The 26375-nt window shown below is 53.8% G+C and overlaps 1 protein-coding gene across 4 annotated transcripts in view; it reads right to left on the reverse strand.

Moving 5' to 3' along the window:
- Positions 1-26375, reverse strand: part of KLHL29 (kelch like family member 29) — a 310021-nt gene that overhangs the window by 41503 nt on the left and 242143 nt on the right. For all 4 annotated transcript variants that reach the window (XM_034659845.1, XM_034659846.1, XM_034659844.1 and 1 more), the window contains exons 3-4: positions 25911-26052; positions 22855-23367 (exon numbers count right to left, since the gene is read on the reverse strand). In XM_034659845.1, the coding sequence (XP_034515736.1) occupies positions 22855-23367; positions 25911-26052 (655 nt within the window). The remainder of the gene's footprint in view (positions 1-22854; positions 23368-25910; positions 26053-26375) is intronic.

Here is a 26375-nt window from a genome sequence, read left to right on the forward strand (position 1 = left end):
TGGGTAGCTATAGCCCTGACCCCAGGGGGCTGCAACCAGGGCCTGGGGCAGGTAGGGAGAAGGCTTTCCCCAGTACAGCTCACCTAGGGCTAGGAAAGGTGTGCACTGAAAACCAAAGGGCTCCCCAAGGCCCCAGGCTTGACCCCATATGTTCCAGCAAAGGTGGATCCAGGATAGGAGTGGGCTGGGCCACCCTGACTGCCAGCAGAAGCTGCTCTCTCTGCTCCCATCTGCCCCCGGAAGGCTCTGAAACCAACGCTTCCCTCCTTGCTCACCTCTGCAGGCCAAGGTACGGCTGTGCCTGTCTCCTGTTAGCAAGGCCTGCATCATCTACCCTGAGCAGCATCTGTAATGTGGTACGTTTGCACGGCAGTGGGAGACAGGGCTTCCCATTCCCCTGATAGGCACTGGGGAGGGGAACATAATAGACTTTGATCATTGCTCAGAAAAGCTCTCAAATGCAGAGCCTGGATCTGGCTGGTCTCTGTACCCCAGTGCTTGGCATACTGTCTGGCCCTGAACAGGTAGAGATGTGAGTGAGTGATGGGGGGAATCAATGGATAGTTGCTGGATTGGAGAAGCTGTCGTGGAATAGGAGGCACTCAGCTGGGCCTTGAAAGGGTAGGATTTGAGCCAACAGCTGTGGAGAAAGGGCCGCCCCCAGAGTGATGGCAGAAGCAAAGGTACAGAAGCAGGAACCAAGTGGGACAGGTGGGACAGGTGGCCGGGTGGAGAGACAGCATCAAGCAGCAAGAGCGAGAAGCTGCAGAGTGACAGAACCCCGGGGAACAACCACACGGAAGGACGTGAGGCATTTCCAGGCCTCCAGAATTTTCTTTGCCCAGCACCCGTCAGGGAGGGGAAAAGCCTGCAAGCCCTGGGCTTGGCTCTTGCCCATCCTGGGGCGAGGAAGGGAAGGGCGTGGGTGGGGAGAGGGGGGCTTGCTCAGAACAGCTCGCTCAGAATATAGGGCCTCCCTCTCCCAAGCACTCACTTCCAAGGCATCTGGAAGTCATTTGGAAGGAGAAAGAACCAAGTGCCTCGGACAGAACGCCCCTTGGGCCCCACCTGAAGCACTCAAGTCTCCGAGGGGCTGACTGAAGCAAGAGGTGGAGTCCAGGGCTCCCTGGGGGCCAGTCCAGGAGGGGCAGTCAAGTGTCCAGACGCTCTAGCAGGCATGGGAGGACACGGTACAGTGACGGTGAGGAACAGGGCATGGTGACCTCTCACTGAGAGCCTGTGGCATGCTGCTACGGCCCTGGCATGTCACGTACCTCATTGTACTGAAGCTGTGAGTGTCCGGGACATATGACGGGGTCAGGTGACATGTCCAGTGCCTCCAGCTGGAGGCTCAGGCCGCTTTGACATGACGTGGGCCCGGCCCTGTGTTAGGCGTCAGGTGTCAACCTGTGTATTCGCCCCAAGTATTCACAAAAATACTTACACTTGGGCCCCACCCCCAGATTTTTTCCAATAGTGTGGGGGACAATCTGGGTACCAGGATTCCTAAAAGCTTCCTAGAAAATGTTGATGTGCTACAAAGTTTGAGAATCTCTGGTCTCATGCCCCAGCACTGTTGTTGTTTTTTTGCCTTTTTGTTCTCATTCCTAAAGTGTCCAGATCTGTGCTCAGAGCTCAAATAAATTTACTGGAAAAAAAATAAAATAAAATTAAGGAACAACAGCTCAAAGAGCCAGCAATTTATGCAAATGAATGCAAATAAATACACACTCCATACATATGTTTATGCAAATATTCTTGTGGTCCTTGCAAATCACTCACCCGCCTGCAAGCAGCTGCCTACGATTTCTTGGTGAGAGCCCTGGGCAGGGTGCCCGGGTTAATGACAGGTGATATCACGACCTCCCAAAACAGACATCTCTATTAGCTAACTCATCCCAAAAGTCCTCCAGGGAACTGCTCACTGAGCCCAGCTCTGTGCACCAAACTCCCCTGGTCTACGCACTCAGGCCTCAGGACTCACTCAAGCCCACAGGCCAGGGAGGGATCAGGAGCACCTGCCCGGTGGGTGCTTCGAGGCCATCAGCCCTGGGGGCAACGAGAATGGGGGCCGGGCAACTGGCGGAGGCCTGAGAGCTGCCGGAGGACAGCTCTGACCCCCAAGGGCCTTGCTGGGCTGCCTTTTGTTCTGGGCCATTCTGGGTAGGCCGGCATGTGGCTGGGCACTCAACCCCGCTCAGATAGCCTGTCCCATGTCTGCTGTTGGCCTGACCAGGTCCTATGGCTTATTTATATAAACCCAGTGGGAGACACAGGACCTCAGAAGAAAACTTGCCTAGTCAAGATGAGAGATTGGCACGGATGCCCATGCTCCCCCAGAAGTGCTCACCGTGGCCCCAGTACTAGCTTGCAACGTCTCTTCCTAGGCCCCGTGGAAAAGCCATGGTGTCCATAACTTCAGAACACCCTTGCCTTGTTGCCTCAAGGATGAGCCAGCCCTGTAACCCTCTGGCCCCTGGTTCTGTTCCCTGAGAAGGACCCAGAGGAACTGAAAGCTCACTGCTTCCTCTGCGCAGGCTCAACACTCCCCAGGGTCCTCCTGGCTGCGGCACACACCCCCAGTGGGTGCAGGGAGTTCCTCAAGGGGGGCTGGGATAGGACTGAAGATCCAGCTAAGAACCGGGACCCTGCCATTCGGGATCCTAGCTCAGCCTGCTGTGGACAGCCCTGCAAAGGTCACACTCAATTTCTTATTTCTCCAGTTGCTGCATCCAGGAAATGGAGGCCATGCTTGGGGGAAGCCAGAGTGTGAGCTCCGTGAGGGAGGGAGAGTTTTGTGAGTTATGCACGGTAGGTCAGTGCTCACTGTGTTTTTGTTGGCTGACCGAATGAGTGAGCATTTCCTCCACAACACGCATGCTGCACTATCTTCCCCCGTTGTCCCTGTCACTTCATGGATAATGTGGGGTGGGGGAAGCGTGGCCTGTCCCCATGAGGGAGGTCACCTCTGGGAGGGCAGCCAGAGACAGTGCCCCCCTGTGTACATTCCACATTGGGAAAGGCCTCCCTCGTGGAAAGACAAATTCCCTTGGGCACAGCTCTCCCTTTGGGTGGTGCTGGTGGTAGGGAGATGGCAGAGGGGTCCAAATCCTTTCAGGTTGTGAAGGAAACCCAGTGTCTGCTGTTACAGCTGGGTGCCGGAGGTCAGTTGGGGGACGCTGTCTCAACAAAGAGCCGTTACAGGAACCTCTCCATCAAGCCCAAAAGTCTCCGAGCTCCTGGTGACAACCCACCCATCCAAGCCCTAGTGAGCCCTGGAATCCAGTCTAGTGGAGAGAAGTCCACCATGTTGTACTGGGATATACGGCATGGCTTCACTGGCCACCTGCCTTCCACTCCATGCCCTCAGGGGTCATTCTTAGTTTTTGTTGGCCCCAGTTTCCAAGAGGAAAAAGAGCTTTCACACTCAGAAACATCTCTGCCAGAGTATTAGCTGGCCCCAGCTCAGCGACCCGCGGCCCCTGTCGCCCGGGCATGTGACACAGGCCCAGCCCCGGAAAAGCACCATCTCCCTGCTGCCTGCTTCACTCTTGCTCGCTTGAATTGAACTTCTGGAGGGTGATTTTATTCTTTAATTATTTCAGGCTGACCCTTCACCTCCTCAGCTTTTCTGGGCTGTGTGGGAGATTCCCTGTGGCTCCAGTCACTTGGCAGCTATGTGATAAGGGACAAAGGAGATAAAGGCTATAAAGGCTTCTCCTTTGGAGGAAAGGGGAGTGATTAGCCCTGGATCCTCCACGGCTGGTTGGCTGTGGGCCTGGCCACTGGGTCTGGGCCTGTTCCATGTCAGGCTGTTGTCTGGAGGGACCAGCCTTTGCCCACATGCTGACCCTGGGGGAGTCTGGCCATGGGCATTCTGAGACTTCCCTCCTCTTAGCTGAAAACTGGCTGGAAAGGTCACAGGTCAACAGAAGGTATATGGGATAAATTTCTGCAGTCAGTGGGATCCACCAAGCTGACAGTGAGCTAAACCAACATTGTTAGGAAATAGCCCTACCCCTCTCCTGGCTCTGGGTATAGATGTACTTCAGGACCAACTCACTCAGGACCTGTGGACCCAGGGTTGGTAACCCAGAGTCTAGATTTGAGAGCCTAGAACAAATCTGGAGGCCAGAACAAACTCAGAATTTACATCCAGAGCCCAGAGCTTAACACTTAGAACTTAAAGCCCTAGACAGAGCCCAGCGTCTGACACAAAAAGCTAGATTCCTGATTTAAAAACCTGGCACTCGGACAACTGGACTGAGTCCTGAGAACTCTCCCAGCCCCAGTGTGTTAGAAAGTTCCCTTTGCTGCTTCCAGCCCTCTGATTGGCACCTGACAGTGTGTGGAGTATTAATTATGGTCAGAGCTTTTCAACATGCAATAAAAAGCCTTTTAAACCATTCCGATGGGAGGTGATTAACTCTATTAAGTGGCATTATGGATCTTCCTATCTGTTGCTTTCATAAACATAGTTGTAGGCAGAATGTTTTATTAAGGGCATAAAAATGTCCCACATTACAATGCATAAGCACATATTGATGTTATATTTCTTTACTGTGCTGCACTCCCCAGTCCCCAACCACTCCGAAAAGAAACTACATGTCTTAATAATTTATGCTCCAAGTTTTAACCGGGATTATCAATGGCAGCTTTTGAGCTTTCTCTTTTGGCAACACAATAGATCATAGTAAAAATGCACCGACAAGCGATGTGTCCGTTTGATTTTTTCCACCTGAATCAGCAGCCCAAACTCCAGACACAGCAGTTTAGGGCAAGCAGCACACTGAAGAATTTAAGTCTAAGCATTTAATCTGTTCTTTCCATAAATTTCTGCTGCTTGTGCTTTATAATGATTCTACCAGAGGAAGTTTATTTATATCGCAGATTTTCAGCATCAGCACATTGAGAACACAAGGGCGATCGCTCAGTCAATAGCTTACAGCCATGTATAATATCACTCCGGAAATCAAAAGCCCATTTGAAGAAAAGAAGGCTCAGATTAAAGACACTTTAAGACATCAATAACTTGGAACTGGCTGTAGAGAAGTTATAAATATCCAACCTGCGCATATGCAAATAGGCGTCCGCAGGCGCGCCACAGCCGCCGTGCGCCCGGGAACCCCGGCGGTCCCTCCCCTCCCCGCGGCACGTGCTGAGGCGGGGGGCGGGCCCGACACGTCATTGGGGGGCGGGGCCTCCCCACTCCGGGGCCGCAGCCCCTGCCCACTCGGGCAGACCGCCCCAGCCCGAGCCACCCGCCAGGTCTGGGGCTCCGGCTGGGCTTTAAGGCCGGCGAGGAGTAGGAACCGAGCACGAAAACCCAATGGGCTGAAGAAGCTGGCGCCTTTCTGTGTTGCTTACCCCGCGCCAGGTGCTGGGCCAAGGGGCACTTTAATTACATCCGCCGCCCTCCGCTTTCTGACCCCATACCTGTTGTAGCCGCTGAGGGGACCCTCCCCCGACTTCCTCTGCTGGGGAGACTGGGTGGCAGGAGGAGGAGGAGAAGGAAGCACCGGCACTTTGTAAAGACCGCAGCCCCCCTCAGGGTGCATGCACCCTGCCTCCCTTTCTGATACCCACTGATTACATTATCTCTTTAATCCCCACGGTAACCCTAGGACAGAGAGTCCCCATTTTACAGATGAAGAAAATAAGGCTCAGGAGAGTAACTTGTCCCTGGCCAAAGAGTGGCAGAAGCAAGGTTTGAATCAAGCTCTGTTTAATCTCAAACCCTGCTTTTATAGTTTTAAAACCACCGTATTTCGCTGCTTCATGCTTGCCCTAGCTGCCTTCCTCAGGGCAGGGCAGGCCCAGAGCCCTAGGAAGAGTTATAGGTCACTTGGGAAGGTGATGCCCAGGGTCCAAGGAGCATCATAAAGGGTCACAATGTAGACAAAGAAAGGGGATGCCGGTGGTTGTGGCTGGGTGGAACTGGCTCAGAAGGCAAGCCTGAAGGCTCTGGTGGGGCCAGCTGGGTGAGATCCCTGGGTTGGGCCCCAGGCTGGGTGGAAGGAGCCATGGCAAAGCCCAGGGTCTGGAGCAAGCGTGGGGTCTGGACTCTGGTCTTGAGGTGGTGAGGGGGACCTCAGGCCTTTAGGAAGGGAAGGAAGGCAGGATGAACCCACTGGGAGGGGCTCAGACTTAAAGTGGGGGCTGGTGAACTCAATGGCCACAGACTAGCAATTGTACTATCCTGGGCAACCCTAGAAATTGCCAGAGCCTCCAATGGCCAAGGGCTTATATGGCCAGAGATCCTGACATCACAACAACCCCTCAGGAGAAAGGGGACCCCTGCTCATTGTCCAGGAACATGATGTGGTCCTGCAAAGCTTGAGGATCCATCAAAAAGTGAGTTACCTATGGTCAGTGGGCAACAATAAGATAGTAAGTGTCTGGAAAACAGGCAATGTGCCAAAGGGCTGAACGTTTGAAGTTTACAAAATCCTAGAAGCTAATGACTGAAAGAAGACAGACATCCCCTCTTCAGGATGCTCTCACTCTGCAGCTGCCTCTATGTCCTTGTTTGAGTAGTCCTGTCTCCTTGGACTCCCACACTCCTGCTCTGTGCCCACAACACTGTGGGGTTTATGCTTCAGTAGCATGGGCAGAACTGAGTGCTTACAGCTACAGTCCTTCATTCATTCAGTTATTCACTCATACGTTCAGCCAGTATTCACTGAGCACCTACCATGTGCCAGGCGCTGGGGGATACACTGAAGAACAAAAAAGATCAAAAGCCCTGTCCTGTGGGGCACTGGTTCTGGAGGAAATTTGGTGACCTGTCTCCTCCTTCTCAAGGGCAGGCATGGTTTGGCTGGCTCACGAGGTCTGGTCCGTTATGCATTTGGCTGCACTAGGTCCCAAAGCTCCCAGCAAATGGCTATTCAGAGCCTCAGGCCTCATCATCTCTCTTCCTTTCTTCCTAGTGCACCTGGGGGCTCCTCAGATTTTTTGGAGTTCCTTCCCAGGACAAGGGTGAGTGGGGGGATTTCTCTTCCCAGATGGGTAAGGCCAGGTCCTTCCAGGTCAGTGACCTCATCCTGGGAGGGGGATGACACACTCCCATTCCCACCCTCTGCCCTGGTGCTAGGAGGGCTCCAAGCCAAGCCCCAACCCGAGCTTAGCAGGGTGGGGAGCTGGCCTGTGATGAAGGCAGAGGGAGGCTGTGCACGTGTGTTGGGGGCTGCCTGTTTGGGGGCTGGGATGTAGTGGGAGTCTACACAGGAGGGTTGCCTGGATGAAGGGAACATTCAGAGCTTGGGCTTCTCTCCTTACTGACTGGGGCAGAGGCTCCCTGGACACCTGATCCATCCCCCACTTCTTCCTGTCCCCCGGGGAAGAGCTGGATTACCTACCATAGGCTGGGGGCTGGGGGGACAGTTACCTGAGCTCCTCTCCCCTTTATGGCTGTGAGAACTAGCTCTTCCTGGGTTGGAATGTTGCACTTTCCTGGAACTCTCTGCCGGGCACATGCATAACTGTTTCTTGTGTTTCCTCAGGAGGCTTTCTCGTTTCTGTGCGGCAGCCACAGGGGCATGGGGGATGGCCCTGGGGAACCCTGAGCAGGTCACCCCTCACTTTACCCAAGGAGGTTGCTGCTTCAGCAATTTGGGAATCAGAGGCCGTGTCGGCTGAGGGAGGAGGTGGCCAGAAGCTGGGGCTGACCAGAGCCACAACTTGAGCGAAGTTAGGTGTGACTCAGTACCTGTTCTTCTGGTCAGGGGACTGTTCCGCTGCTGGGTCCCCACCCAGGCCCTGGCCCAAGATCCCCCTGCTGGGGGAGAAGAGGGAGTCACAGGAGAGAACAGTCATGTCAGCCCTAGGCTGTCACTTGAGCCTGCGGGTTCCATGTGGTCTGGGGGGTCTGGGAAGGTTTTCTGGAGGAGGAACAAGACTAAAGGCAAGTCTGAATAGGGGCGGGCCTTGTGAGCAATGTGCAGAAGCTGAAGTGAATGTGTTGTTGGGCAGAGGCCCTGAGGGGCCAGGCCTTGGGGCTGAAAGCTGGGAGAGACCGGAGGAGTCAGCAGCCTTGAGTGACAGCTGAGGGAGCTTTGTGAGCGATGAGGACCACTGAAGGTTGTTGACTAAGGGAAGGCCTGGCCACACGGTGCTTTAGAGAATCTATGCGACAGCAGAGTGGAGAGTGCTCATGAGAGAGCCGGCGGGGAGGCAGGAGAGGCTGAGGAGGGAGTCCTGAGGGGCCGAGCAGAGGGTGGACGGCAGAACTGAGGCCACACAGAGGCTGACCAGGTGGGAAGGAGGCCTGGATGAGGGAGGGCACGTGAGGGCCCTGGAGGCCAGTCAGGTGGGCTGAGTTTGAAAGGCCTTGGTAGAGATGAGCTGACAGGCCCCAAATCCTTGTGGGGGTGTGGGGCTCCGCTGGCATGGGCCCAGCTTGGATCCATGCGAGGGCAGCTCCTCAGCTCTGACTGCATCACAACCTGTAGCAGCCTCGGTGGGGACTTAGGGTCCCTGAACCTCTGACACTCTGCATCCGGCTCCTCATTTTAGAAGTGGGAAGGTAGAGATTCAGTGTGTGTGTGTGGGGTGGGGGCAGGAGCGGGGCTGAACTGGGCTGGAAGCCAGCCCCTTTCTGTGCTGTTACAGCAAACACACTCTTGCTGGGCACCCTCAGGGCCAGTCCCAGAGCTAGGTACTGAGGATACTACAGTGCATACACGGCGTGGGGCAAGGCCCTGGGGCCAGGCGGCCCAGTGTCCACCCCGACTGTGTCCCTGACCAGCAGGGTAAACACGGGAAGTTTCCTTCATTTTTCTGAGCCCGAGTTTCTCATCTGTAGAATGGGGGTTCTGACCGTAGCTGTTGTGAGGATGACATGGTCAGTGTGTGTGCCAGGCTTCGACGAGTGTCTAGAATGCCTTACCCTCAATAAATCACTTTCCAGCTGCTCGAATTGCACACCGCACAACTCCAGGGGGTGCCATTCACCTCACGCTCCTCAAGATTTCTCTTGTTATTGTGACAGTCTTCTGGTAGATGGCAAGCAAGGGTCTTGAGAAAAGGGTATCTTAAAATTTTACAGAAAGTTGCTAAATTGGCCAGCGGCGGGGGTGTTCTAAAGTCATTCACAGTCGAGTGGGGGAGACAGACATGAAAATAGACCATCAAGATGCTCGCTGGTGAGACGGGTGAGTGAAGTCTGCACGCGTGCTGGGGTGAGCTGAGGAGAGGCTCCGATCCTCCTGTGTGCCTCTGTCTCTGGCTAAGGCTGCTGCCCCAGAGGGCTGTTACAGAAACCCCGGCCTCACAGGTGGTCTGGGGGCCAAGGAGGGCCTGGCACCAGGCTCCCTGACTGTCCTGTCCCGACTTCACGGTGACAGGCAAGGCCAGGAGGCTGCAGCTCCAGCTCTGAGAAGCCCAAGTGCTTTCCCTCTGCCTCAGAATGTAAATGTTGAGTGCTCTCCTCTGCATTCAATTCCACTGTGGGGAAGGCAGGTGAACACAAAATAAATAACCAGAAGACCTCTGCACTCCAGCTCTCACCCCTCGGGGACTCCTGACTAGCTCATAGCTCACCTCCCACATCGGACAACAAGGCAGGCCTGCAGCAACTCAGCAGCCCTCCGGCTGGCCCACCAGCCCACCTCCCCCTGTTTGCCTGGCTGCTCCAGCCCCAGGAAAACCAAGCCTCGAGTTCTGTCTGTAAAGGGGACGTGGTGGCCTGTGCCGAGCACATGGAGGGGACTTCTGTGAGCTTCATGCAGAGCCCTCCCCTTCCTCTCCTGCCTCCTGTCTCATCAGCGTACAGTGGAGGCCAGACCCTGTCACCCCCAGGCTCAGCAGCCTGTGCTGATGGGGGCATCTTCCCCACCCTGGTGACCAGGGCTCGGCCAATTCCTGAAAGGGAGGGCCTCTCCTCATAGACCCTTGCAGCCCAAGCTGGGGTTAGGCTCTGGTGCCTCCGGCTGCCAAGCTTCTGAAGATAGAGACCCTCACCCCTGTATTGGCCTTTGTGGGGAGTGTGGGACCCTCAATGGGGGTGTGCGGGGTAGGGGAGGGGGGCTGAGAAGAGGAGGGCCAGAGAAAGGGAGATTCTAGGGCCTCATTCAGATGGTGATGCTGCCTCTTGAAGTCTCCCCAGGGCTATGGGCCTTTACTTTGGAAGCTTGATGATCCCTGAGGGCGTTTGTCAGGCAGATGAGAGGCCAGGGGGAAAAATGCTTCAACCTTTCTGTTCCTGCACCTGCCAACACCTTGGGAGCTTGGAATGCTCTGGAAGCTGGACACCCAGGTGAACTACCAGCTCAGACGAGGCTGATCTGGCCTGAAGGGGGGCCAGTCCCCTCCTCCTGAGGCCAAGCCCTGAGCGCTCCAGGGGAGTCCCAGGCCCAGGGGAGGAGAAGATGCCAGCTGGGCCTCCAGCTCTGTCCTGCAGGCCTCACAGAGTCCCCAGCTCCCTCCCAGAGAGGGCCAGTGAATTTTTCCTGCTCTGCTGAGCTCCTTCAAAGATATCAGCACATGGTTAATCTTCCTTCTGTTCAGAAATGCAGAGTAATTTGCTCAAATGGGGGTTTCTGCATATTTATACTAATGTCTGTGTTTAAAGCTTATGAGACAGGGAATTGCTGAGAGATGTCCATTAGCAATATATACAGACTGCAATTATTTCTTTATGGTGTGTGGTTTGACTGCAGAATATTTTATTTCAATGGAAGTAGCAGGCTTTGCCTACTGTGTTTTCTTATGGGCCCAAAGAAATCAATAAGAACAGAATAGAAATGAAAAGAGGCAAGAATAAAAGGAGTGTGACCTTTTAGGATTCTGGGAGCCTTGAATATGCTACTCCAGGAACTGCCTTCATCCTCAGAATCTAAATTCACGTACCCAAGCGGGGGGAATTCTGTACATTGAAGACTGTGGAGGAAAACTTGCAAACCCTCCCCAGGACAGAGGCGAAGCCCTCAGTTCATTCACACCCATCAGAGACAAGCAGGAAATGGGAGCAAGGGGTGTCCTCAGAAGACCCCACTTCAGAACCTCCAGCACCTTTCCCCCGTTTCCACCCCAGGACAGAAGCTCAGAGGAGAAGTAGGTTTTGATCTGGAACAAAATAAGCCTCAAGCTTAGAGGTTCACAGACCAAGACTCCCTGGCATCTGCCTGGATTCTGGTAGAAACCCAACTTCTTCCTGGGTGTGTGTGGGGGAGGTGGAAGGAACAGGGCTGTTTCAGAACCAAAGAACTGGAACAGCCAGCGTGAGGGCCAGGAAGGAAGGGCCTTTGTGGAGTTGCAGTCAGTGGGTGCGGCGCCCGGGAGAGAGGGTGGCCGGGAAGCCAGGGGAGTGCCTCCCCGCTGCAAGTCCCACCTGGGCTCCCCTCAGCTCCACCTGGATGCGCAGCCAGCTTCTCCTGGCGGCTCGGCTGACTTTCCTGTCTTGGTGCTGAGAGGCAGACAAACCCTGAGCAGGGCTCACACTGGACCGCCACGCATTCTGGAAGAACACCCCAATTATCAGCCACTGGAGGGGAATCATGGTGCCTACGGTGGTCCCCAAGATGCAGAACTCTCCTAAAGGGCTTTTTGGATAAGACAGGCCAGACAAGCCGAGCAGAGGATTGCAAACGGATGCTATCCAACTCTGTGCAACAGGTATGTCGGAAATGGTGGTGACATCTTCCTCACCTTCTCCCGGAGGGCTCCGGTGCTTCCCGGTCCTTCCTCTTGGGCTGCCCTCACGTCCCTCATCTTCCCAGCTGGTCCTGTGCACAGCTGGAGCGTCTCCCGGCCCCACAGCTGTTTCCTTCCCGCCGGCGTCTACCATCTCATGGCCGCCACAGAGCGCCTTCCATCTGCCTCCTCAACTTCCCCTCAGTGGGGAGGCACCCTTCTCTTCCGGCCTCAGAATAGTTGTCTGAAGTCAGCGCTGACTTCTCACTGCCTTCTTGCACAGAAATCTTTTCCAAGAGGTGCTGGGGTCCAGAAGAGGGACAGATGGTCCCTTTCTTTTTATAACACGGCAAGTCTTTTGAAGTGAAGAGCTATGAACACAAGTTTTGCCTTCAGCAGATGTTCTGTGGGCACAACAAATACCACTTTGTGTTCTTCAGCAACTGTGAGCAGTGTTAACTGGGGAGGAGACTGAAATTGGGCAGAGCATTGGCACAGCATATTTGGGGGGCCCCGGGGCCGTGGCGTGATGGTCCCTGTTCAGTCTGCAGTCAGGCTGAGGGCAGGCTTGGGTTTCTCCTCAGCCAGTTCCGGATCTACGCTTCCTAGAAACTGTCAGCTCACCTTCCCCCAGCCCAGGGACCACCCTGTGCCGTGGCCAGTTTGGAAGGGCTGACAGTCTAGCTGTTCCCGTGCGCCTCTTCCAACTAATCCCGAGGCTGGGCCTGAGGCTGTGGGCTGGGATGGCCACTATTCAAGAGACTCATGGCTCCACTTTGTCACGCTCTTCCTTGAGCACCGCAATCCTGCCTAGTCCCCGTGGCTGTCCTGGACTGATCAGGGGACTTTGCAGAGGACAAGAATGGCTGGCCAGGCATGACATCTTTTGAGCTCCCAAGGAGCTGAAGGCTATCCGGATGTCAGGAAGAAGCCAGTTCCAGGAGCCCTGTCCTGGTGGCTCCTCATCCCTCAGTGACAGAGGTACACGGCGTCAGTGACTACTTTGAAGTGGATGTGCGGCTCTTTGGTGGATTTCGAGAACTGTGTTTATTTAAGGGCATAAACTCCATAGACCTCATTAAGTTCAGAGATGTATCATCTTTGCATGGCATTGGCTCCTTCATTGGGTGGCTGGCTCCATTAACTTTATTGCATTGGCAGTACTTTGTATAAGATGTGGGAGATGCCATGGTGGAAAAGAATCCCCAGGGCTGCCTGACTCCCAAGCTCCAGTGGCTTCTGGGATGGCCAGTGTCCTGTCTGCAGTCTCCCCCAAAGGCCCAATGTCCCTCGTGGGTTTACTTGAGAATTACGTCCATTCACTCACCCATCCATCTGTCACACAGTACTTTTGGAAATGAGGAAAGAACCCAAGAATCGCTGATTTATGTTGAAAGCTATCAGACACATGACCCTGGGAGATGTAAGACAGTCATCATGACCCATCTTTAGTCAAGATATGCCGAGTGACAAGCTGGGGAAGCTTCAAGGTGTGGTATGGTGCAAAGGGAATGAGTGTTAGAAGCAGGCAGTCTTCATCCTGACTCCCACTCCCACTCTACCACTTGGATCTGGGCAAGTGTCTCATCCAAGCCTCGGTTTCCCCTCTGTGAATCCACCTCAGAGGGCAGCTGCAAGGATTACATAAATGCAGAGTGACCATATAGTGAATATAAAACATTCACTCCACGCCCTTCTGAAAGACGGGCTGCATCTACCAGCATGAACCACTGTCCGCACTCCCCAGCTGTGCTCTCCCAGGCAACTCATCACCTACCGCTGTTGGTGAGAATTTACTCCTAAGCAACAACCCAACCCCCCTCTTTCCACCCCTCTCACCCCTTCCACACCACTACAGTGACTACGAGAGTGGGATATTACCTTAAAGATCATTTAGAAACCCCCCCCCCCATTTTACAGGTGGGGAAACTGAAGTTCAGGGCTCTCACCAAGATATCACATTGTCCCCAGAAACTGTTTCTAGAGAATCCCCTGGGAAACCATCCCCACTCCTTAAGCATGTACTTCATCTGCTGCTAAGAGTTCTTCGCCTGGAAACCTCTGTCCCTACAGACCGAAAGCCACATACAGACAGGGCCCATTGGGCCGGGCTGCTCTGGGCCCGCTCACTGAGCCTCTCCGGGCCATGCCCATGGGACACACATGGCCAGGCCGCACGGATCAGAGTGCCACATCCCACAGGAGTACTGTGCTTGCTGCCAGCAGCTCCACAAGGCATGCATGGGAGGAAGAGGGGGGACCAGGCACCCACACACTTGGGGGGGCCCAGTCATAAAGGTACCATTTGGGCAAGGTCAGTGATGGCCCTGGGAGTGCGGTCTGACTGGGGAGGAGACATTGTCGAGGCAAGATGACAAGCACAAACTCTAACTCCATTTGCCAACTAGACTGACAGGTAGCCTATTATGCACTGAATTGTGTCCCCCCTGCCCCATTCATATGAAGCCCTAACTCCCAAAGCAACTGTATTTAGAGATGGGGCCTCTAAGAAGTGACTCAAGTTAAATGCGCTCATGAGGGTGGGACTCTAATCCACGTAAGACATGGAAGAGACAGCAGGAGGGCTTGCACAGAGGAGAGACACTGTGAGGGCCCAGCAAAGAGACGGCCATCAGTAAGCCAAGGAGGCTTCCCCGTGAGAAACCAGCCTTGCGGCCATCCTGATCTTGGACTTCCAGTCTCCAGAACTTTGAGGACACAAACAGCTGTTGTTTCAGCTGCCCAGTGAGGGGCATGCTGTGAGGGCAGCCCTGACACACACACACAGCCCATGACACTAGTTCCACAGACAGTGGTGCAACACAGATCCGTGGTTGCCTGGAATGTGTGTAGACCTGGGTCTGAGACACGGAGCAATGACAACAGTGAGGAGTCACTTGGAAGAGAGGAGGGAAAGGCCATGAGGGGCCAGTGGACAAAGCCAGACAGTTCATGGCGCGGTTGCTAGGTCATCCAAAAGGTGGCTGGCAGAGCTAGAAAGTAAAAAAGAGCATTTTCTTGGTGACACACCGATGCACTCTTGGGCTTCCCTCTAAGATACATTTTTTAAAAGAAAGAGCGTTATACGATGAAAACAGGCAATGGTGACAACCTCAACAGATCGCAAGCTTTTGGCTATTTTTTCCCTTTAAGCAATTTACACGATGTTTTCGGTTCCTAACATGCATGTGCTGTTTTGACCTTTTATGCTTCTGGAATAGTGAGTGTGCTCTTGAATGGAATGTAATTTCAACCAAAGCTGGTGTTATGCCACGTTTCTTCCTGTTGGTTTCATGGTCTGGGGCACCGTGACCTGCCCAACTCACGGGGCAGGCAGTAGGCACGCCCCGGCTTTGCCCAGCTCTTCCCTTCTCAAAACTCATTCCCAACCTCAAAAATTGAAAAATGTTAGGGATCAGCCTGGCACGACATGCCCTTCCTAGCAAAGACAGCATGTGTTAGATGTTTGCAGAATGATTAGGCAACAGGAAGTTTGCCATTAACCTGTCACAATGGGAGAGAAAAAGGTTTACAAAGAATTTCTGGATGCTGGGTGTGCGTCAATTTCCCAGTGAGGGGTTCATGGCCCTTCAGGGTTTCCTACCCCGATCAAAGCCCAAGAAGACTATGGGGTTTTCACTTGCAAGACCAGAGTGGCCTTCCAAAACCAGAACGACTTGACCTTGATGACTTCACTAGAATGACTTGACCTTGGCCAGAATGACTTGACCTTGGCCAGAATGACTTCACCTTGCAAGACCAGGATGACTTCACCTTATGAGCCTAGAATGGCTGATAAAATGGACTCTTGCTCAAGATCATGGATCCTTACCCAGCCATCACTAAGTGGGCAAGTAAAGTCAAGAAGCAGGAGGGAAGTCCAGGTTTCCTGTACTCTGTGTACGAAGAGGTCAGGGAACAGACTTCTGGGGCCCTCAAGCGTGAATCACTAGCTGAACCTGTCTCAAATCAGGACAGGCCCTGTGAACCATTGGAACAGAAGCGTGTGTGTGGCTCTATGCTAGAAATCATGTGATTTTTCTACTGAGAAATCATAATTCTGTGTCACTGGCACTTATCTCAAACATTCTTCCCTAAGATCTTGTCTCTGCAGGACTACCTCCTTTCTGCTCCCCTCCCCTCCGTCATCCTGACTGCTTTTGAAGGCCCTGTACACACTGAACTCTCTTCTGCAGCCCCTGTGGCTTTTATTGCTGGCTCCCCCTGGACTCCCCAAGTGGGGTGCAGGCTCCTCCAGGGAGACTGCCATCCCTGCCGGCACTGGGCACAGTGTCTGGAACACTGTAGGCATCCCCACAGGGCCTCGTGTTCAGTAGAAGGAGAGATTGTTATGGGGCACACAGCTAGCACATTCCGCAGCATCTTTTGGTGGGAACACCTAATGTGGGCCTTGCACACAGTAGGTGCCTAATACTACACACATTACTTGCTCAATAAATGCTTGGTGGTGCAGCAGGGAAGGAGGCGACATGACTCAAGCCCCTCGGTGGCCTCTGAGTGTCAGTGATCTAGAACCTAGTGGTCATCCCTGCTGGTACCTGCGTGGGCTTGAGACCAGGGCAGCTGGCTTCCTGCTGTGGGTCAGTGACGTTTCCTGAAGCCCCCAGCACAGAAATATTCCCTCCCTCTGCTCTAATCTGAAGAGCCCTCTCATTCCCACGGTGTCCTGACTCCACTGGCCCTGCCCATCAACCGTTAGGGCCAGAGCAGGATTTCTGATCTCAGAAATGCTCAGCAGAGATTTGGGGCTGAAAGTCCATATGCTACTTCCTGTTCCATGTACTCAGCTCACTGAAGAGGGGGGCCCTGAGAGGGTTGCACACAGGCTGGGGTACTGGGGTCACCCGCTGCTCTGAGAAGGACATGGTCTCTGGGTGGTCTAGTGGCCTTCGCTGCATCTTTCCGCTTGCCTGTTTCGCTCATCATCAAATGATCTGTTAACACAACAGTTAAGCCCTGGACAACCCTCCAATTAATGCTTAACAAACCTCAGGAGGCCACAGCCCTAGGAAGGGGAGGAGGGCTTTTGGAGGCAGGGCTGGGGCTGGTGCTGCCCGGGCGAGGACCAAGAGCCTTGTGTAGACGAAGTGTCAAATTCCACAGTCTCTGAGACATGTATTTCTTGGGTGAGAGTGGGTGTGTTGGGGTGGGGTGGGGGGCAGTCTGGAAAGGGGAAAATTAGGGTAACAGCGGGTCTGTGGATTTGGTTCCAGATCTGCGTTGAGGGTTGTGTCAGTTAGATCTGGGAGATTATTTTGGGCAACCTTACTTTAGAAACAATGGTGGGCCTGAGTCCAAGGTGCCCAGACAATATTTCTCCTCCAGGATTCTTTACATTAGTGGCGGTAGTAACAACAGCCAACGTTGTTGTGGGCTTACGATGTGCCATGTGCTGTGTTAAGACTTTGCATATATTATCAAGCCCTTAAAACATGTCTATGATGACAGCACAGATATTCTCTCCATGTGACTGATGAGGAAACTGAGGCTCCGAGACACCAGTGTTCTAGCACAGTCCACTGGGTCAGTGGGTAGTGGAGTTTGAATTCTACGTAAGCGTCTGGTGCAGAACCTGGGCTCCTGGCCACCTTCCAGGCTGCTGGCCACATGCTCCTAACCCACTCCCTCTGCCTGCATCCGTGGTTGGTTGGTTTGCAGGAGCGACAGAATTCCATTTGTCCTATCTACTGATACAGCCCTGGCCGAGGACCCACACAGTGAGTTTGGCACCCTGGTGTCCAGCTGAATCTCTCAAGACGCTGAGACCCCCTGACGGTAGATAGGAGGAGCCCTCCTCCAACAGAGAGCTCCTGGAATTAGGGGGAGGGTCTGTGCAGCAGCCTGATGCCTTCTGGTTGCTATGGTGATGTGGAAGGGTGTAACATGTTACAAGGCGGGAAGGCAAGTTCTTGTGTTCAAAGTGGACCCTGGGGAACGAGGTGCTTCAGACATCACCACGGGGACGCAATCTCTCAAGACTCCCAACATAAACTGGTCTCTGGCTTTTTCATGCTCCCCTGGGCCCTTAAAAGGCCACAGACACTGAAAGGTGGCCCCGGAATTGGTAGCGAAGATACTAATGGCAAAGACTTTTATAGTGATGAACGACATGCTGGGCACTATTCCAAAGGCTTTATGTCAAATAACTCAATCTTCACAATGACTTGAAGAAGCACGTTCTATTATTATCCCCTTTTAGAGACAAGGAAACTGAGGCAGAGTTTCAGATTCCCCTGTGCTCTGGGGCAAGTGTTTGGGTGGAGATGCCTGCCCCCACCCCAGTGCCCTGCAGTCTAGCGGGGAGAATGACATGACAGCAGGGTAACTGTATTGCAAGCACGTGGCCAAGCACAGAGCACAGCTGGAAGGGAGATAACCATAGGCTTGGCGTGGCTTCAGGGCAGCCTGTGAGCAGAACAGCAGAGATGAAGGTGGAAGCAGGAGTCAGACTCTGAGTCACCATGTGAAGGGTTGGGCACTGTCCTGAAAGCGGCAGGGTCTGGTTAGGCATTTGCCGAGAGTAATGGGAGCAGACTTGTGCTCTGCAAAGACCACGCTGGCTGGACCTGAATGGGAGGGGATGCGCTGTGGGCCTGAAGGCCACCAAGGCAGGCCAGAGGTGCTGGTGGCCTGAGACGGGAGTGGTGGTGGGGACAGAGAGAGGAGGCAGAAGCAAAGGCGTTTTCAGACTCAGTGCAGGATAAGGGCAGGTCAAGGACAACCATGGGCTTTGGCTTTGAGCTCCTGGATGGATTCATGATGTCATTTCTGAGACAGAGGCATGAGAAGAGCAGGTCTGTGGACACGTGTTTTCAGTTTGGACATTCTGTGCCTCTGGGCTAACCATGCGTGGGCAAACAGCTTTATCGTGAATTCCCAGCTGCTTCTAGAATCTGCACTGAGCAGTGTGCCCTGGCATGTCAGAGGGTGGGGAAGGGATGGGGGGGGTCTGTGCTGGGCCAGGAAGGTGACACATCCACTCCCTTTTACGCATGGGGACATGATGGTCCCATGACGCTGCTTGACCTGGGGGCTACCAACCGTATGAACAGTTGGCATGCCTCCATCTCCTCTGCACCGGGGAGGGGGCTCTGTTTCCCACCCCTTCACCAGCTTCTGTCTCTGCTAAACTCTAGACCTGGGGTCAGTGTTGACAGGAACAGTGGTCTGCAGAGTTAAGAGGGCATGTCCACAATCTCATTCAGACCTCCTCTATGCCTGATGAGGATGGCACTCTCAGCCCATTTTAAAGATGAAGAAAAGGAGGCTCAGAGAGGTTAGGAGACTTGTCCCCATCACACAGCTCTTCACTATGCCTCAAGGTATCTTTTCCAGATCCTGTCTTTGCCACTCATGGAGACAGAGTGGTTGCTCTCCAAGCAGAAGGTAGCATAAGACACACCGAGCTCCCCCCCGGTGGGGGTCCTGGGGCAAGAATGAGAAGGAAGAGCTGTGAAACCACAGGGAGGGGCTGAACACACCCCACAACATGGCCCCTCCCCTTGGGCCTATAAAATCTGAAGTCAGACGAGACAAGCCCTCACCAATTCAGCTCAACTTGGATTTTGCTTTTTTGGTTCAGAAGCAGAAGGGAGCAGGTACAACCTTGCTTCTCTCTCCTTGGACATGCAGATGAAAATATTACCTTTCTGTGGCCCACCATGAGTCTGGGGCTTGAAAAGGTCTCTGGCTACCCTCTCAGGCCCCAAGAATCATTTGTGGGAAAAGGTAGGGGATAGAAAAATGACACCAAGAGACCGTGCCTCTGCCCTGACACGGCTGGGCTCCCGTGGTACGCGGGCAGTGACATTAGACTTCCCTCGCTCATCTCACAAGGCCTGACATCGGCCACCACCTCTGCCCACGGATCACTTCATGGTTTCCAGTCCAACAAGACGAAGGCCTCAGGTATATGATAACAGGATTCAAATGCAACTAATTCTTTTTTCTTTCCTTATCACTTTGCACACATGAAATCTATTTTAATTAGTTTTCAATACATAATCTTTGTTTTTTAAAGAATGAAATCCTACCCCCAAATGGTTCTTAGAGAAAGAAAGATTTATCTTATAAGTTTCTTAAGAAAATCTATATGTGCTCAATGCATTTAAATAACACTCATTAAAGTGGACTGCATGCAAGCTGGCTTCTCTCGTCACAGATGAGAGACAGTCGCTTGACCTATTGCAAATCAAAAAGCATTTCTGCACCACCTTTATTTTTCAATTGGTTAAGTTCTAAATTAAAGTCCCAGTGCCCTTTTTTGGGAAGGCAGACTCACATAGCCCCAACAGAAATTTCAGCTCCGTCGATTGGAAGATAATTACAAGAAACAAAATGTGAAATTTTAAATCAGGGCACTAATGAAGTCTAAAAATACCAGTGGCCCATCCCTCTGGCTGGCAAGACCTGTTCTTCATGGAGGGGATCTCTCCATAATTACTCAACCCCGTGAGAGGCCAGGTTGTCATGTCAAACAATAGAGGAAAAATCGCGGGACTTTAATGAGCTAGATCTCAAGGAGCTCTGTGGTGAATCTTATTATAATGCCGGGCAAGCTTTCAAACAGAACAGGAGAAAAGGAAAGTTCTTTTTCTTTTTTTCTCTTCCTTAAGTGGAATTCCGACTAGTGTTGATGCCATCATGTGTTGCCTCATGGTTCCCACTCGGAGCCAGCTGTCTGTCATTTGGGAGTGTGAAATCAATTGGGTTTTGGAGATGTAAAATCCCTGGGGGCAAAATTAAAAGTGACCCAAATCCAAACCCACACGGTCTTGTCAGGAATATGATTCTCACATGGTAAGTTTCAAAGATTTGGTTTCAAAATCCGGGTTTCTTATTTTAAAAAATATGCAGTTGTTTGACATTAGATCTGACAGACAAATTATAGCTTTAGCAATAAAGGCTTTTAAGATTAGAAATGAAAGGAGAAATTACTTAAAAAAAAACCCCAAAACCAAAAACCACTGCACAACCCACCCAGGCTTGCGTTTGGAGGCCTCTGTATGTTCCGTTTCATTGTCTTCTTTCACCACAAATACACGGGGATAAATCAGCTGATGAGGGCCGTAAATAGAGAAGTGAGTTAAATGTAATCTCTGGGGAAACAGCCAGCTCACTGGCCAACTATGGAAATCAACGTGACGGATGGGTCACTGGTTGTCGCTGGCTGGAGCTGGAGGGATCTCACTGGCTCCCCAGAAGGCAGGGCTGGGGACGCTTTCTAGGCTGACCCTATGCCTGGCCTCAGCTAGCAGTTAATCCACCCTCCAGGGGCTAGGAGGACAAACCCCAATCAGGGACCCTCTCTCTCCTTCCCTCCTGTCTGCGGTTCTGGGCTCACCACAGAGGACGGTTCACGTCCTCTGGCCCCAGAAAGATGTTACAGGTGTGGCTCTGTAATGGCCCTCCGGCCCGGTGTGTCTCTACCACCTGAAACTTCCTGAGCTTACGGCGGAGGTGCCTGATGACAGAATGCACCTGTGCCTTGGGGGAGGTGGACCCCAGGTCCATGCTAAGCCCCAAACTGGGGACTTCAGGCCCAACTGGGCCAGTTACCTTTCTCCCCAGAATAAGTCCTTTTCCTAGATACATGTCTGCAACTTGGCCAATCAGCAAGACCTTTCATCAGCCCTAGGAGGCCTCTGAGGGTGGGGGAGATGCCCCCATGGGGAGAGGGAAGCCCACCCAGTGCCTTGGGCTTTGGCACAGACTCGGGAGTGGCCAGGGTACCCAGTTCCCAGCGTACCAGAGTTGGCAGCATATAAACTGGGAGTAAGTTTTTTTTTTTTTCCTTTCTAAGGGAGAGAGAGCTTAACCAAAACAATTCAAACAAAAAATCAATTTAGTCAATTTTTTTAAAGAAAGATCTTAAACAAAGCAAGAGTTTACCAGAATTTAGATGTAATTTTCTATAATTTTGTCATTTAAAACTAGTGCTGATTTCCAAAACAAAGGCAGTTGGGGCGCAATCAGATTGGGAATGAAACCCAATGGAGATCTAGACACGGCTTTGTTGTTGGGATGCTTGACGAGGTCTGAAAATTGCTCGAAAGGATAAAGATAGAGATGCATGAGAGCAGGCAGGAAAGAATGGCTAGTGGGAGTCATTGCTCTGCGGAGAGGCAGGGCCCCCTGAGAAGCCATCCCCAGGGGCTGTTAGCGAGAAGGCTGAGAAGTGAAGCCCAGAAGTCCCCACCTCCTAGGACCACCTACTCTCCTCTTTCAAAGGAGGCCTGGGTACCCCAGCAGGGAGACTGCCCATCGTGTGCCTTCCTGCCTGCGACTGGGTCCAGATCTGGTTGCCTCCCCTCTCCAGTCAGCAGGAGAGGGGCTTGGCTGTCTGGAGCTCTAAGGGAGAGCAAGTAAGTCTGGGGCAGATGAACCCCACCAGTCTAACATCTGTGGCCCCCGGTCCTCCTGCCCATTCCAGCTGGATAGATCCCTCAGACAGACGGCAGGAGTGAGGCCTGTTTGGTGATGCACTTTGTCCTAACCCTAAGGCTGGGGGCTCTGTTCTCAAGGATCTCCTTTGAAACCTGCCCAGGGGGTGGGGCACAGAGGTTACTGGAAGGCTGAGGCTAGAGGTGCTCTTTCATGGAGCCTCACAGAGCGACCCTTGGGTCCTTGAAACAAAAAATCCAAGTGGCTCAGGATGGTCTGCGAGTGTCTCCTGGGGAGACAGTCCTCTCACCTAAGGTCTGGGGAGCTGCTCTCATCCAATGGCACAGCAGAGGGTGCTTTTCTGGGAAAGGACACAATTCATGCTCTGACTGTTCTCCTGGGTGGCAATGGAGAAGGCCCCACAAAGGACTCTCCCATGGAGCCCTAAGAGGAGTAGAAGGTTCCTGCTCATTCCATACTCTGCCTGGCCTCGGGGTCAGAGGTGAGAATGGCCGAGGGCTTGGGCTGGAGGCAGAAGGACCCTGGACTTTGCAGGCTCTCCCTTCCCTTCCTCTCCCTGCCTGCTCACAGGTCCTCGCCTTGCCTTCATTCCCTCCTCCACCTTCCCCTCTGCCGCCTCAGCCTGAGGCCAGCCTGTCTTGGGCAGGGGGAGGCCTCACTAGGGCTTCCGGGCTGGGGAGGCCCGTGAGGGAGCTGCTCAGAGCACAGGCTGCCGGGACACACACTCCTGTCCGCACTGCAACTCGGAGAAGCACAGATAGGGGCACACAGGACTATGTGGGCAGTGGAACTTACCTTTGGGGTGCCCGGGGTCGGTGAACTCATACTTCCCCACGCCAATGGTCCGCAGCATCTGCAGCCCGTGGGCCGAGTCAGTCGTGGGGGGCCCATTGGTGGCAGGGGCACCGCTGGGGAGGGTGGCAGACGGCTGGGCTGGTGGTGGTGGAGGCAGCAGGGGCCCTGCCATGTGGCCGTTGCCCACGGCAGTGGGTCCCGGGCGGGCCACCTGCCCCACACCAGGCAGTGTGGACATGGCCAGGGGCTGCGGGCTGGCATACAGGGCCTGGGCAGGCATGTTGACCACCACGCTGCTCAGTGGCTGAGAGGGTGGCTGTGGGAGCGAGTAGTGGCCTGGCATCAGCGGGAGCTGGGGCCCCACGTGGGGAGGCAGTGAGGGGGTCACCCCAATGACTGGGGCCTGGACGTTCACAGCCGGGCTGAAGGTGGGAGGCTGGGCCACTCCATAAGAGTGTGCGATCAGGGCGGGCTGGCTCCCGGCGGCCACCGTGGTCACCCATGGCCCTGTGCCTGCAAGGGAGACAGAAGAGATGTCATCTGCTGGATACACATTCACTCAGCAAACACTGACTGCCCCAGGCCCTGGGCTGGGTGCCGAGGTCACTGAGGCGGACAAGGCACCTGCATCCAGAAACCCCCAGATTAAAAATCTGTGATTATGGTAGCATAGGATAAGTGCTTTGGGAGTATAGGAGCAGATAGCCGTGGAGGCTCAGAGGGGGAGCACAATCTGCTTGGGAGGGCTCAAGAGGCAACAAAGCAGAGAGAAGAAAGCAGAGACCTTCAAAGAGTTCTGGGTTCAAATCGTGCCTGGGCCATTTATTAGCCAGCAGCCCTGGGCAAGTTGCTTATCTTCTCTGAGCCTCATTCTTCCCATCTGTTAAATGGAACCAGCAACACCTACCTCAGAGGTCTCCTGGGAACTGAATGAGGAAAATGTATGGGGGAAAAAAAAAGAAAAACTAGTAGAGTGTCTGGAATGTGTTAAATGTTCCATAAATGTTGGTGTTTTTCCTTCCTTCCTGGAGAATAGCTGTCTGGAGGAGGTGGGGAGAAAGGTTGATTGTGAAGATAGTAGGTGTTTGCTGGGCAAGGTGAGAACACCAGAGCCTGGAGCCGTGCAAGAGCCCTGTGGTGCAGGAAGGGAAACCAGGAGGTGCGGGCAGTGGGGGAAGCCTGGCAGGGGCTGCTCTGGGGGCCAGGCTTTTTCCTAAGCAACCTCTGCACGGCCGGCTCTGGGGGAAACAAAGAAGTGCGTTTTGGCTCTTAAGGAAATTTTGACTGAACAAGGGGGTCCAGACACACCTCCTGAGACTTGATACAAGATTTGAGGCCAGCTGTGCCCAGGTCAGGCCAAGCAGGTCCAGGTCCCCCTAAGCTGAGCTGACACTGAGGTAACCCAAACGTCTTGTGAGTGAAGCTGGAAGACACTGTGACAGGGAAGGGCAGACTGGGTCACCTCTGACTGAACAAGTGTGGGGTTAGGTCTCCATCACCCAGATGCCACCTTGGTGTTCATGATGCCGGGGGACTGGCAGTATAGACTGAGGGCAGGGAGACTGAGGAAGACAGCTGGGGTCAGGCGGCCACTCAGTATCCCCAGCCCCAGAGACGAGAAGGGGAGCTGGGAGCTCCCTCCGAGAAATAGGAAGTTGGAGAAAACTAGAAGCTGGCAAATATTGGTGAAGCAGTGCCGGCAAGATTCTAGAATGGGCTGCTAAGGGAGATTATCCCCAAGCCTGAAGAAGAGGAGGTGGCATCGCTGTGAGCCAGCCTGCTGTCTTAAGCGCACGGCACGCCATCCCAAGCTCATTTCTTGCCAGGTTAGCCAGGAGCCTGGAACGATGCACCAGAACTTGCGAGCACAGCTGGTGACTTCTCCAGTGAGTCTGGTGAAGGTACAGAGATGCCGGGCCATGGAAGCGACTGATTCATGAGAGGGCGATTGGCCCAGAGGATGCTGGGACCTAAGGGAGGTCTCTAGTGATGTGCACTGAGTCCTGCTCACCTATTTATCAATGATTTGGATGGTGATAGGGAGGAGATTACCACCCCATCTGCAGGTGACATAACAGCAGGAGGGTTAGGCACAGGTCAGCAATAAAGAGCTGAAATCTGAGAGACCTTGAGTCTTATGGAAGATATTGACAAGGACTTGCCCATGAGTCCCCACACCCCGCTGCCTAAGGCAGATTAAGAGGACAGGGGTCAGAGTTGCTGCCATGACAGTCTTAGGGTCTCACCGGTGACAGCACCTATCTGGGGCTAGCGCCAATCAGAAGTGATCTAAGGCGGCAGTGGTCAAAGTAGAGGGGCTGAATGAAGGAGGTGCTGGTCATAGCACATGTGGGCTCTTTGCATCGGGTTCTGGGCCCCGAGGGATGCAGAGGGAGAGGTAATTCTCTGGAGGGTAAAGGAACTGGCAGCCACAGGCTCTGGAGTGTGGCCGAGGGACTTGGGGTACTTATCCTGCAGAAGACTTGGAGGGGAGGATGAGTGGGGTGTCCAGGTATCTGTAGGGCTGTGGTGTGGAGGGCCAAGCAGATGAGTTCTGTGCATCCTAAGGGGAGGTCTGGAACCAATGTAGGGTAACAGAGAAGGTGTTTGTTATGGTCAGAGCTGACCCAAGCAGGCCTGGGGTGCTGGAGGAGTGGGAGGGAGCTCCCAATCCTGGGGGGTGGAGCATCTCCGTTCTCATACAAACATTGGCAAGGCCGAACCTCACTGGAAGGTGTGATTTGAGAAATGCATGAACCAGAGTCCTGAGGTTTGGGAAGGACTATTCGAAACAACACAAAGCAGATTCTAAGTCAGTCCTGCGAGGCCGCTCTCCCTCCTCCTGCCCCCCCCAAAGCTTTCCTGAGCAGCAGAGAAAGGACAGAGATACAGCTACTGCCCAGGACACACAGAGTCCCTGTCCCCAGGCAGCCTGAGGCCTGGGCTGCCGCAGGCCCGTGGGCCAGGCCCTGCCGAGGAGCTGGAGCACCCAGGGGGCCTCCGACACCCCTCCCAGCCCCGGCGTGGGGGTCTCTGGCTGCCGATGAAGTACACACCTGGATTGTCGCTCTCCCTCATCTGTTTGGAGGGTGGCTCATCTGTGTCCCAGGGCGTGGACTGATTGATGGGCGTCTGCCCCCACCGGATGCTGGTCGTGAGTCCCTGGGACTGACTGTCCGCTTTGGAGATTCCAGGGGCCTGGGGAGAAGCAGAGCAGGAGGGTGGGTACAGCTTGGCCCGGGCTGCCGCCTTGGGGCCCATCCCCTGAGCAGCGCCACGGGGCCAGCCGCAGAGACTGGGCCCCACACCCAGTGCCACCGGGGAGTTGCAGAGCATTTTGGCTTAGTCCTTGCGGGCTTCTGTTACAGTCCCACCCGCAGGAACACCCAACCCAGGGCCTCCCCAGCAGCCCTCTGCAGCCACTCACTCCACCTGAACTATCACCGAGGAAAGCTTTCTGTGCTGTGAGAAGGGAAGCTCCCAGGGCCCTTGGGTCATCGATTAACCGCAGCATTTATGGG

Source organism: Ailuropoda melanoleuca, chromosome 4 (genome assembly GCF_002007445.2).
Source record: "Ailuropoda melanoleuca isolate Jingjing chromosome 4, ASM200744v2, whole genome shotgun sequence".
NCBI classification, from domain to species: Eukaryota; Metazoa; Chordata; class Mammalia; order Carnivora; family Ursidae; genus Ailuropoda; species Ailuropoda melanoleuca.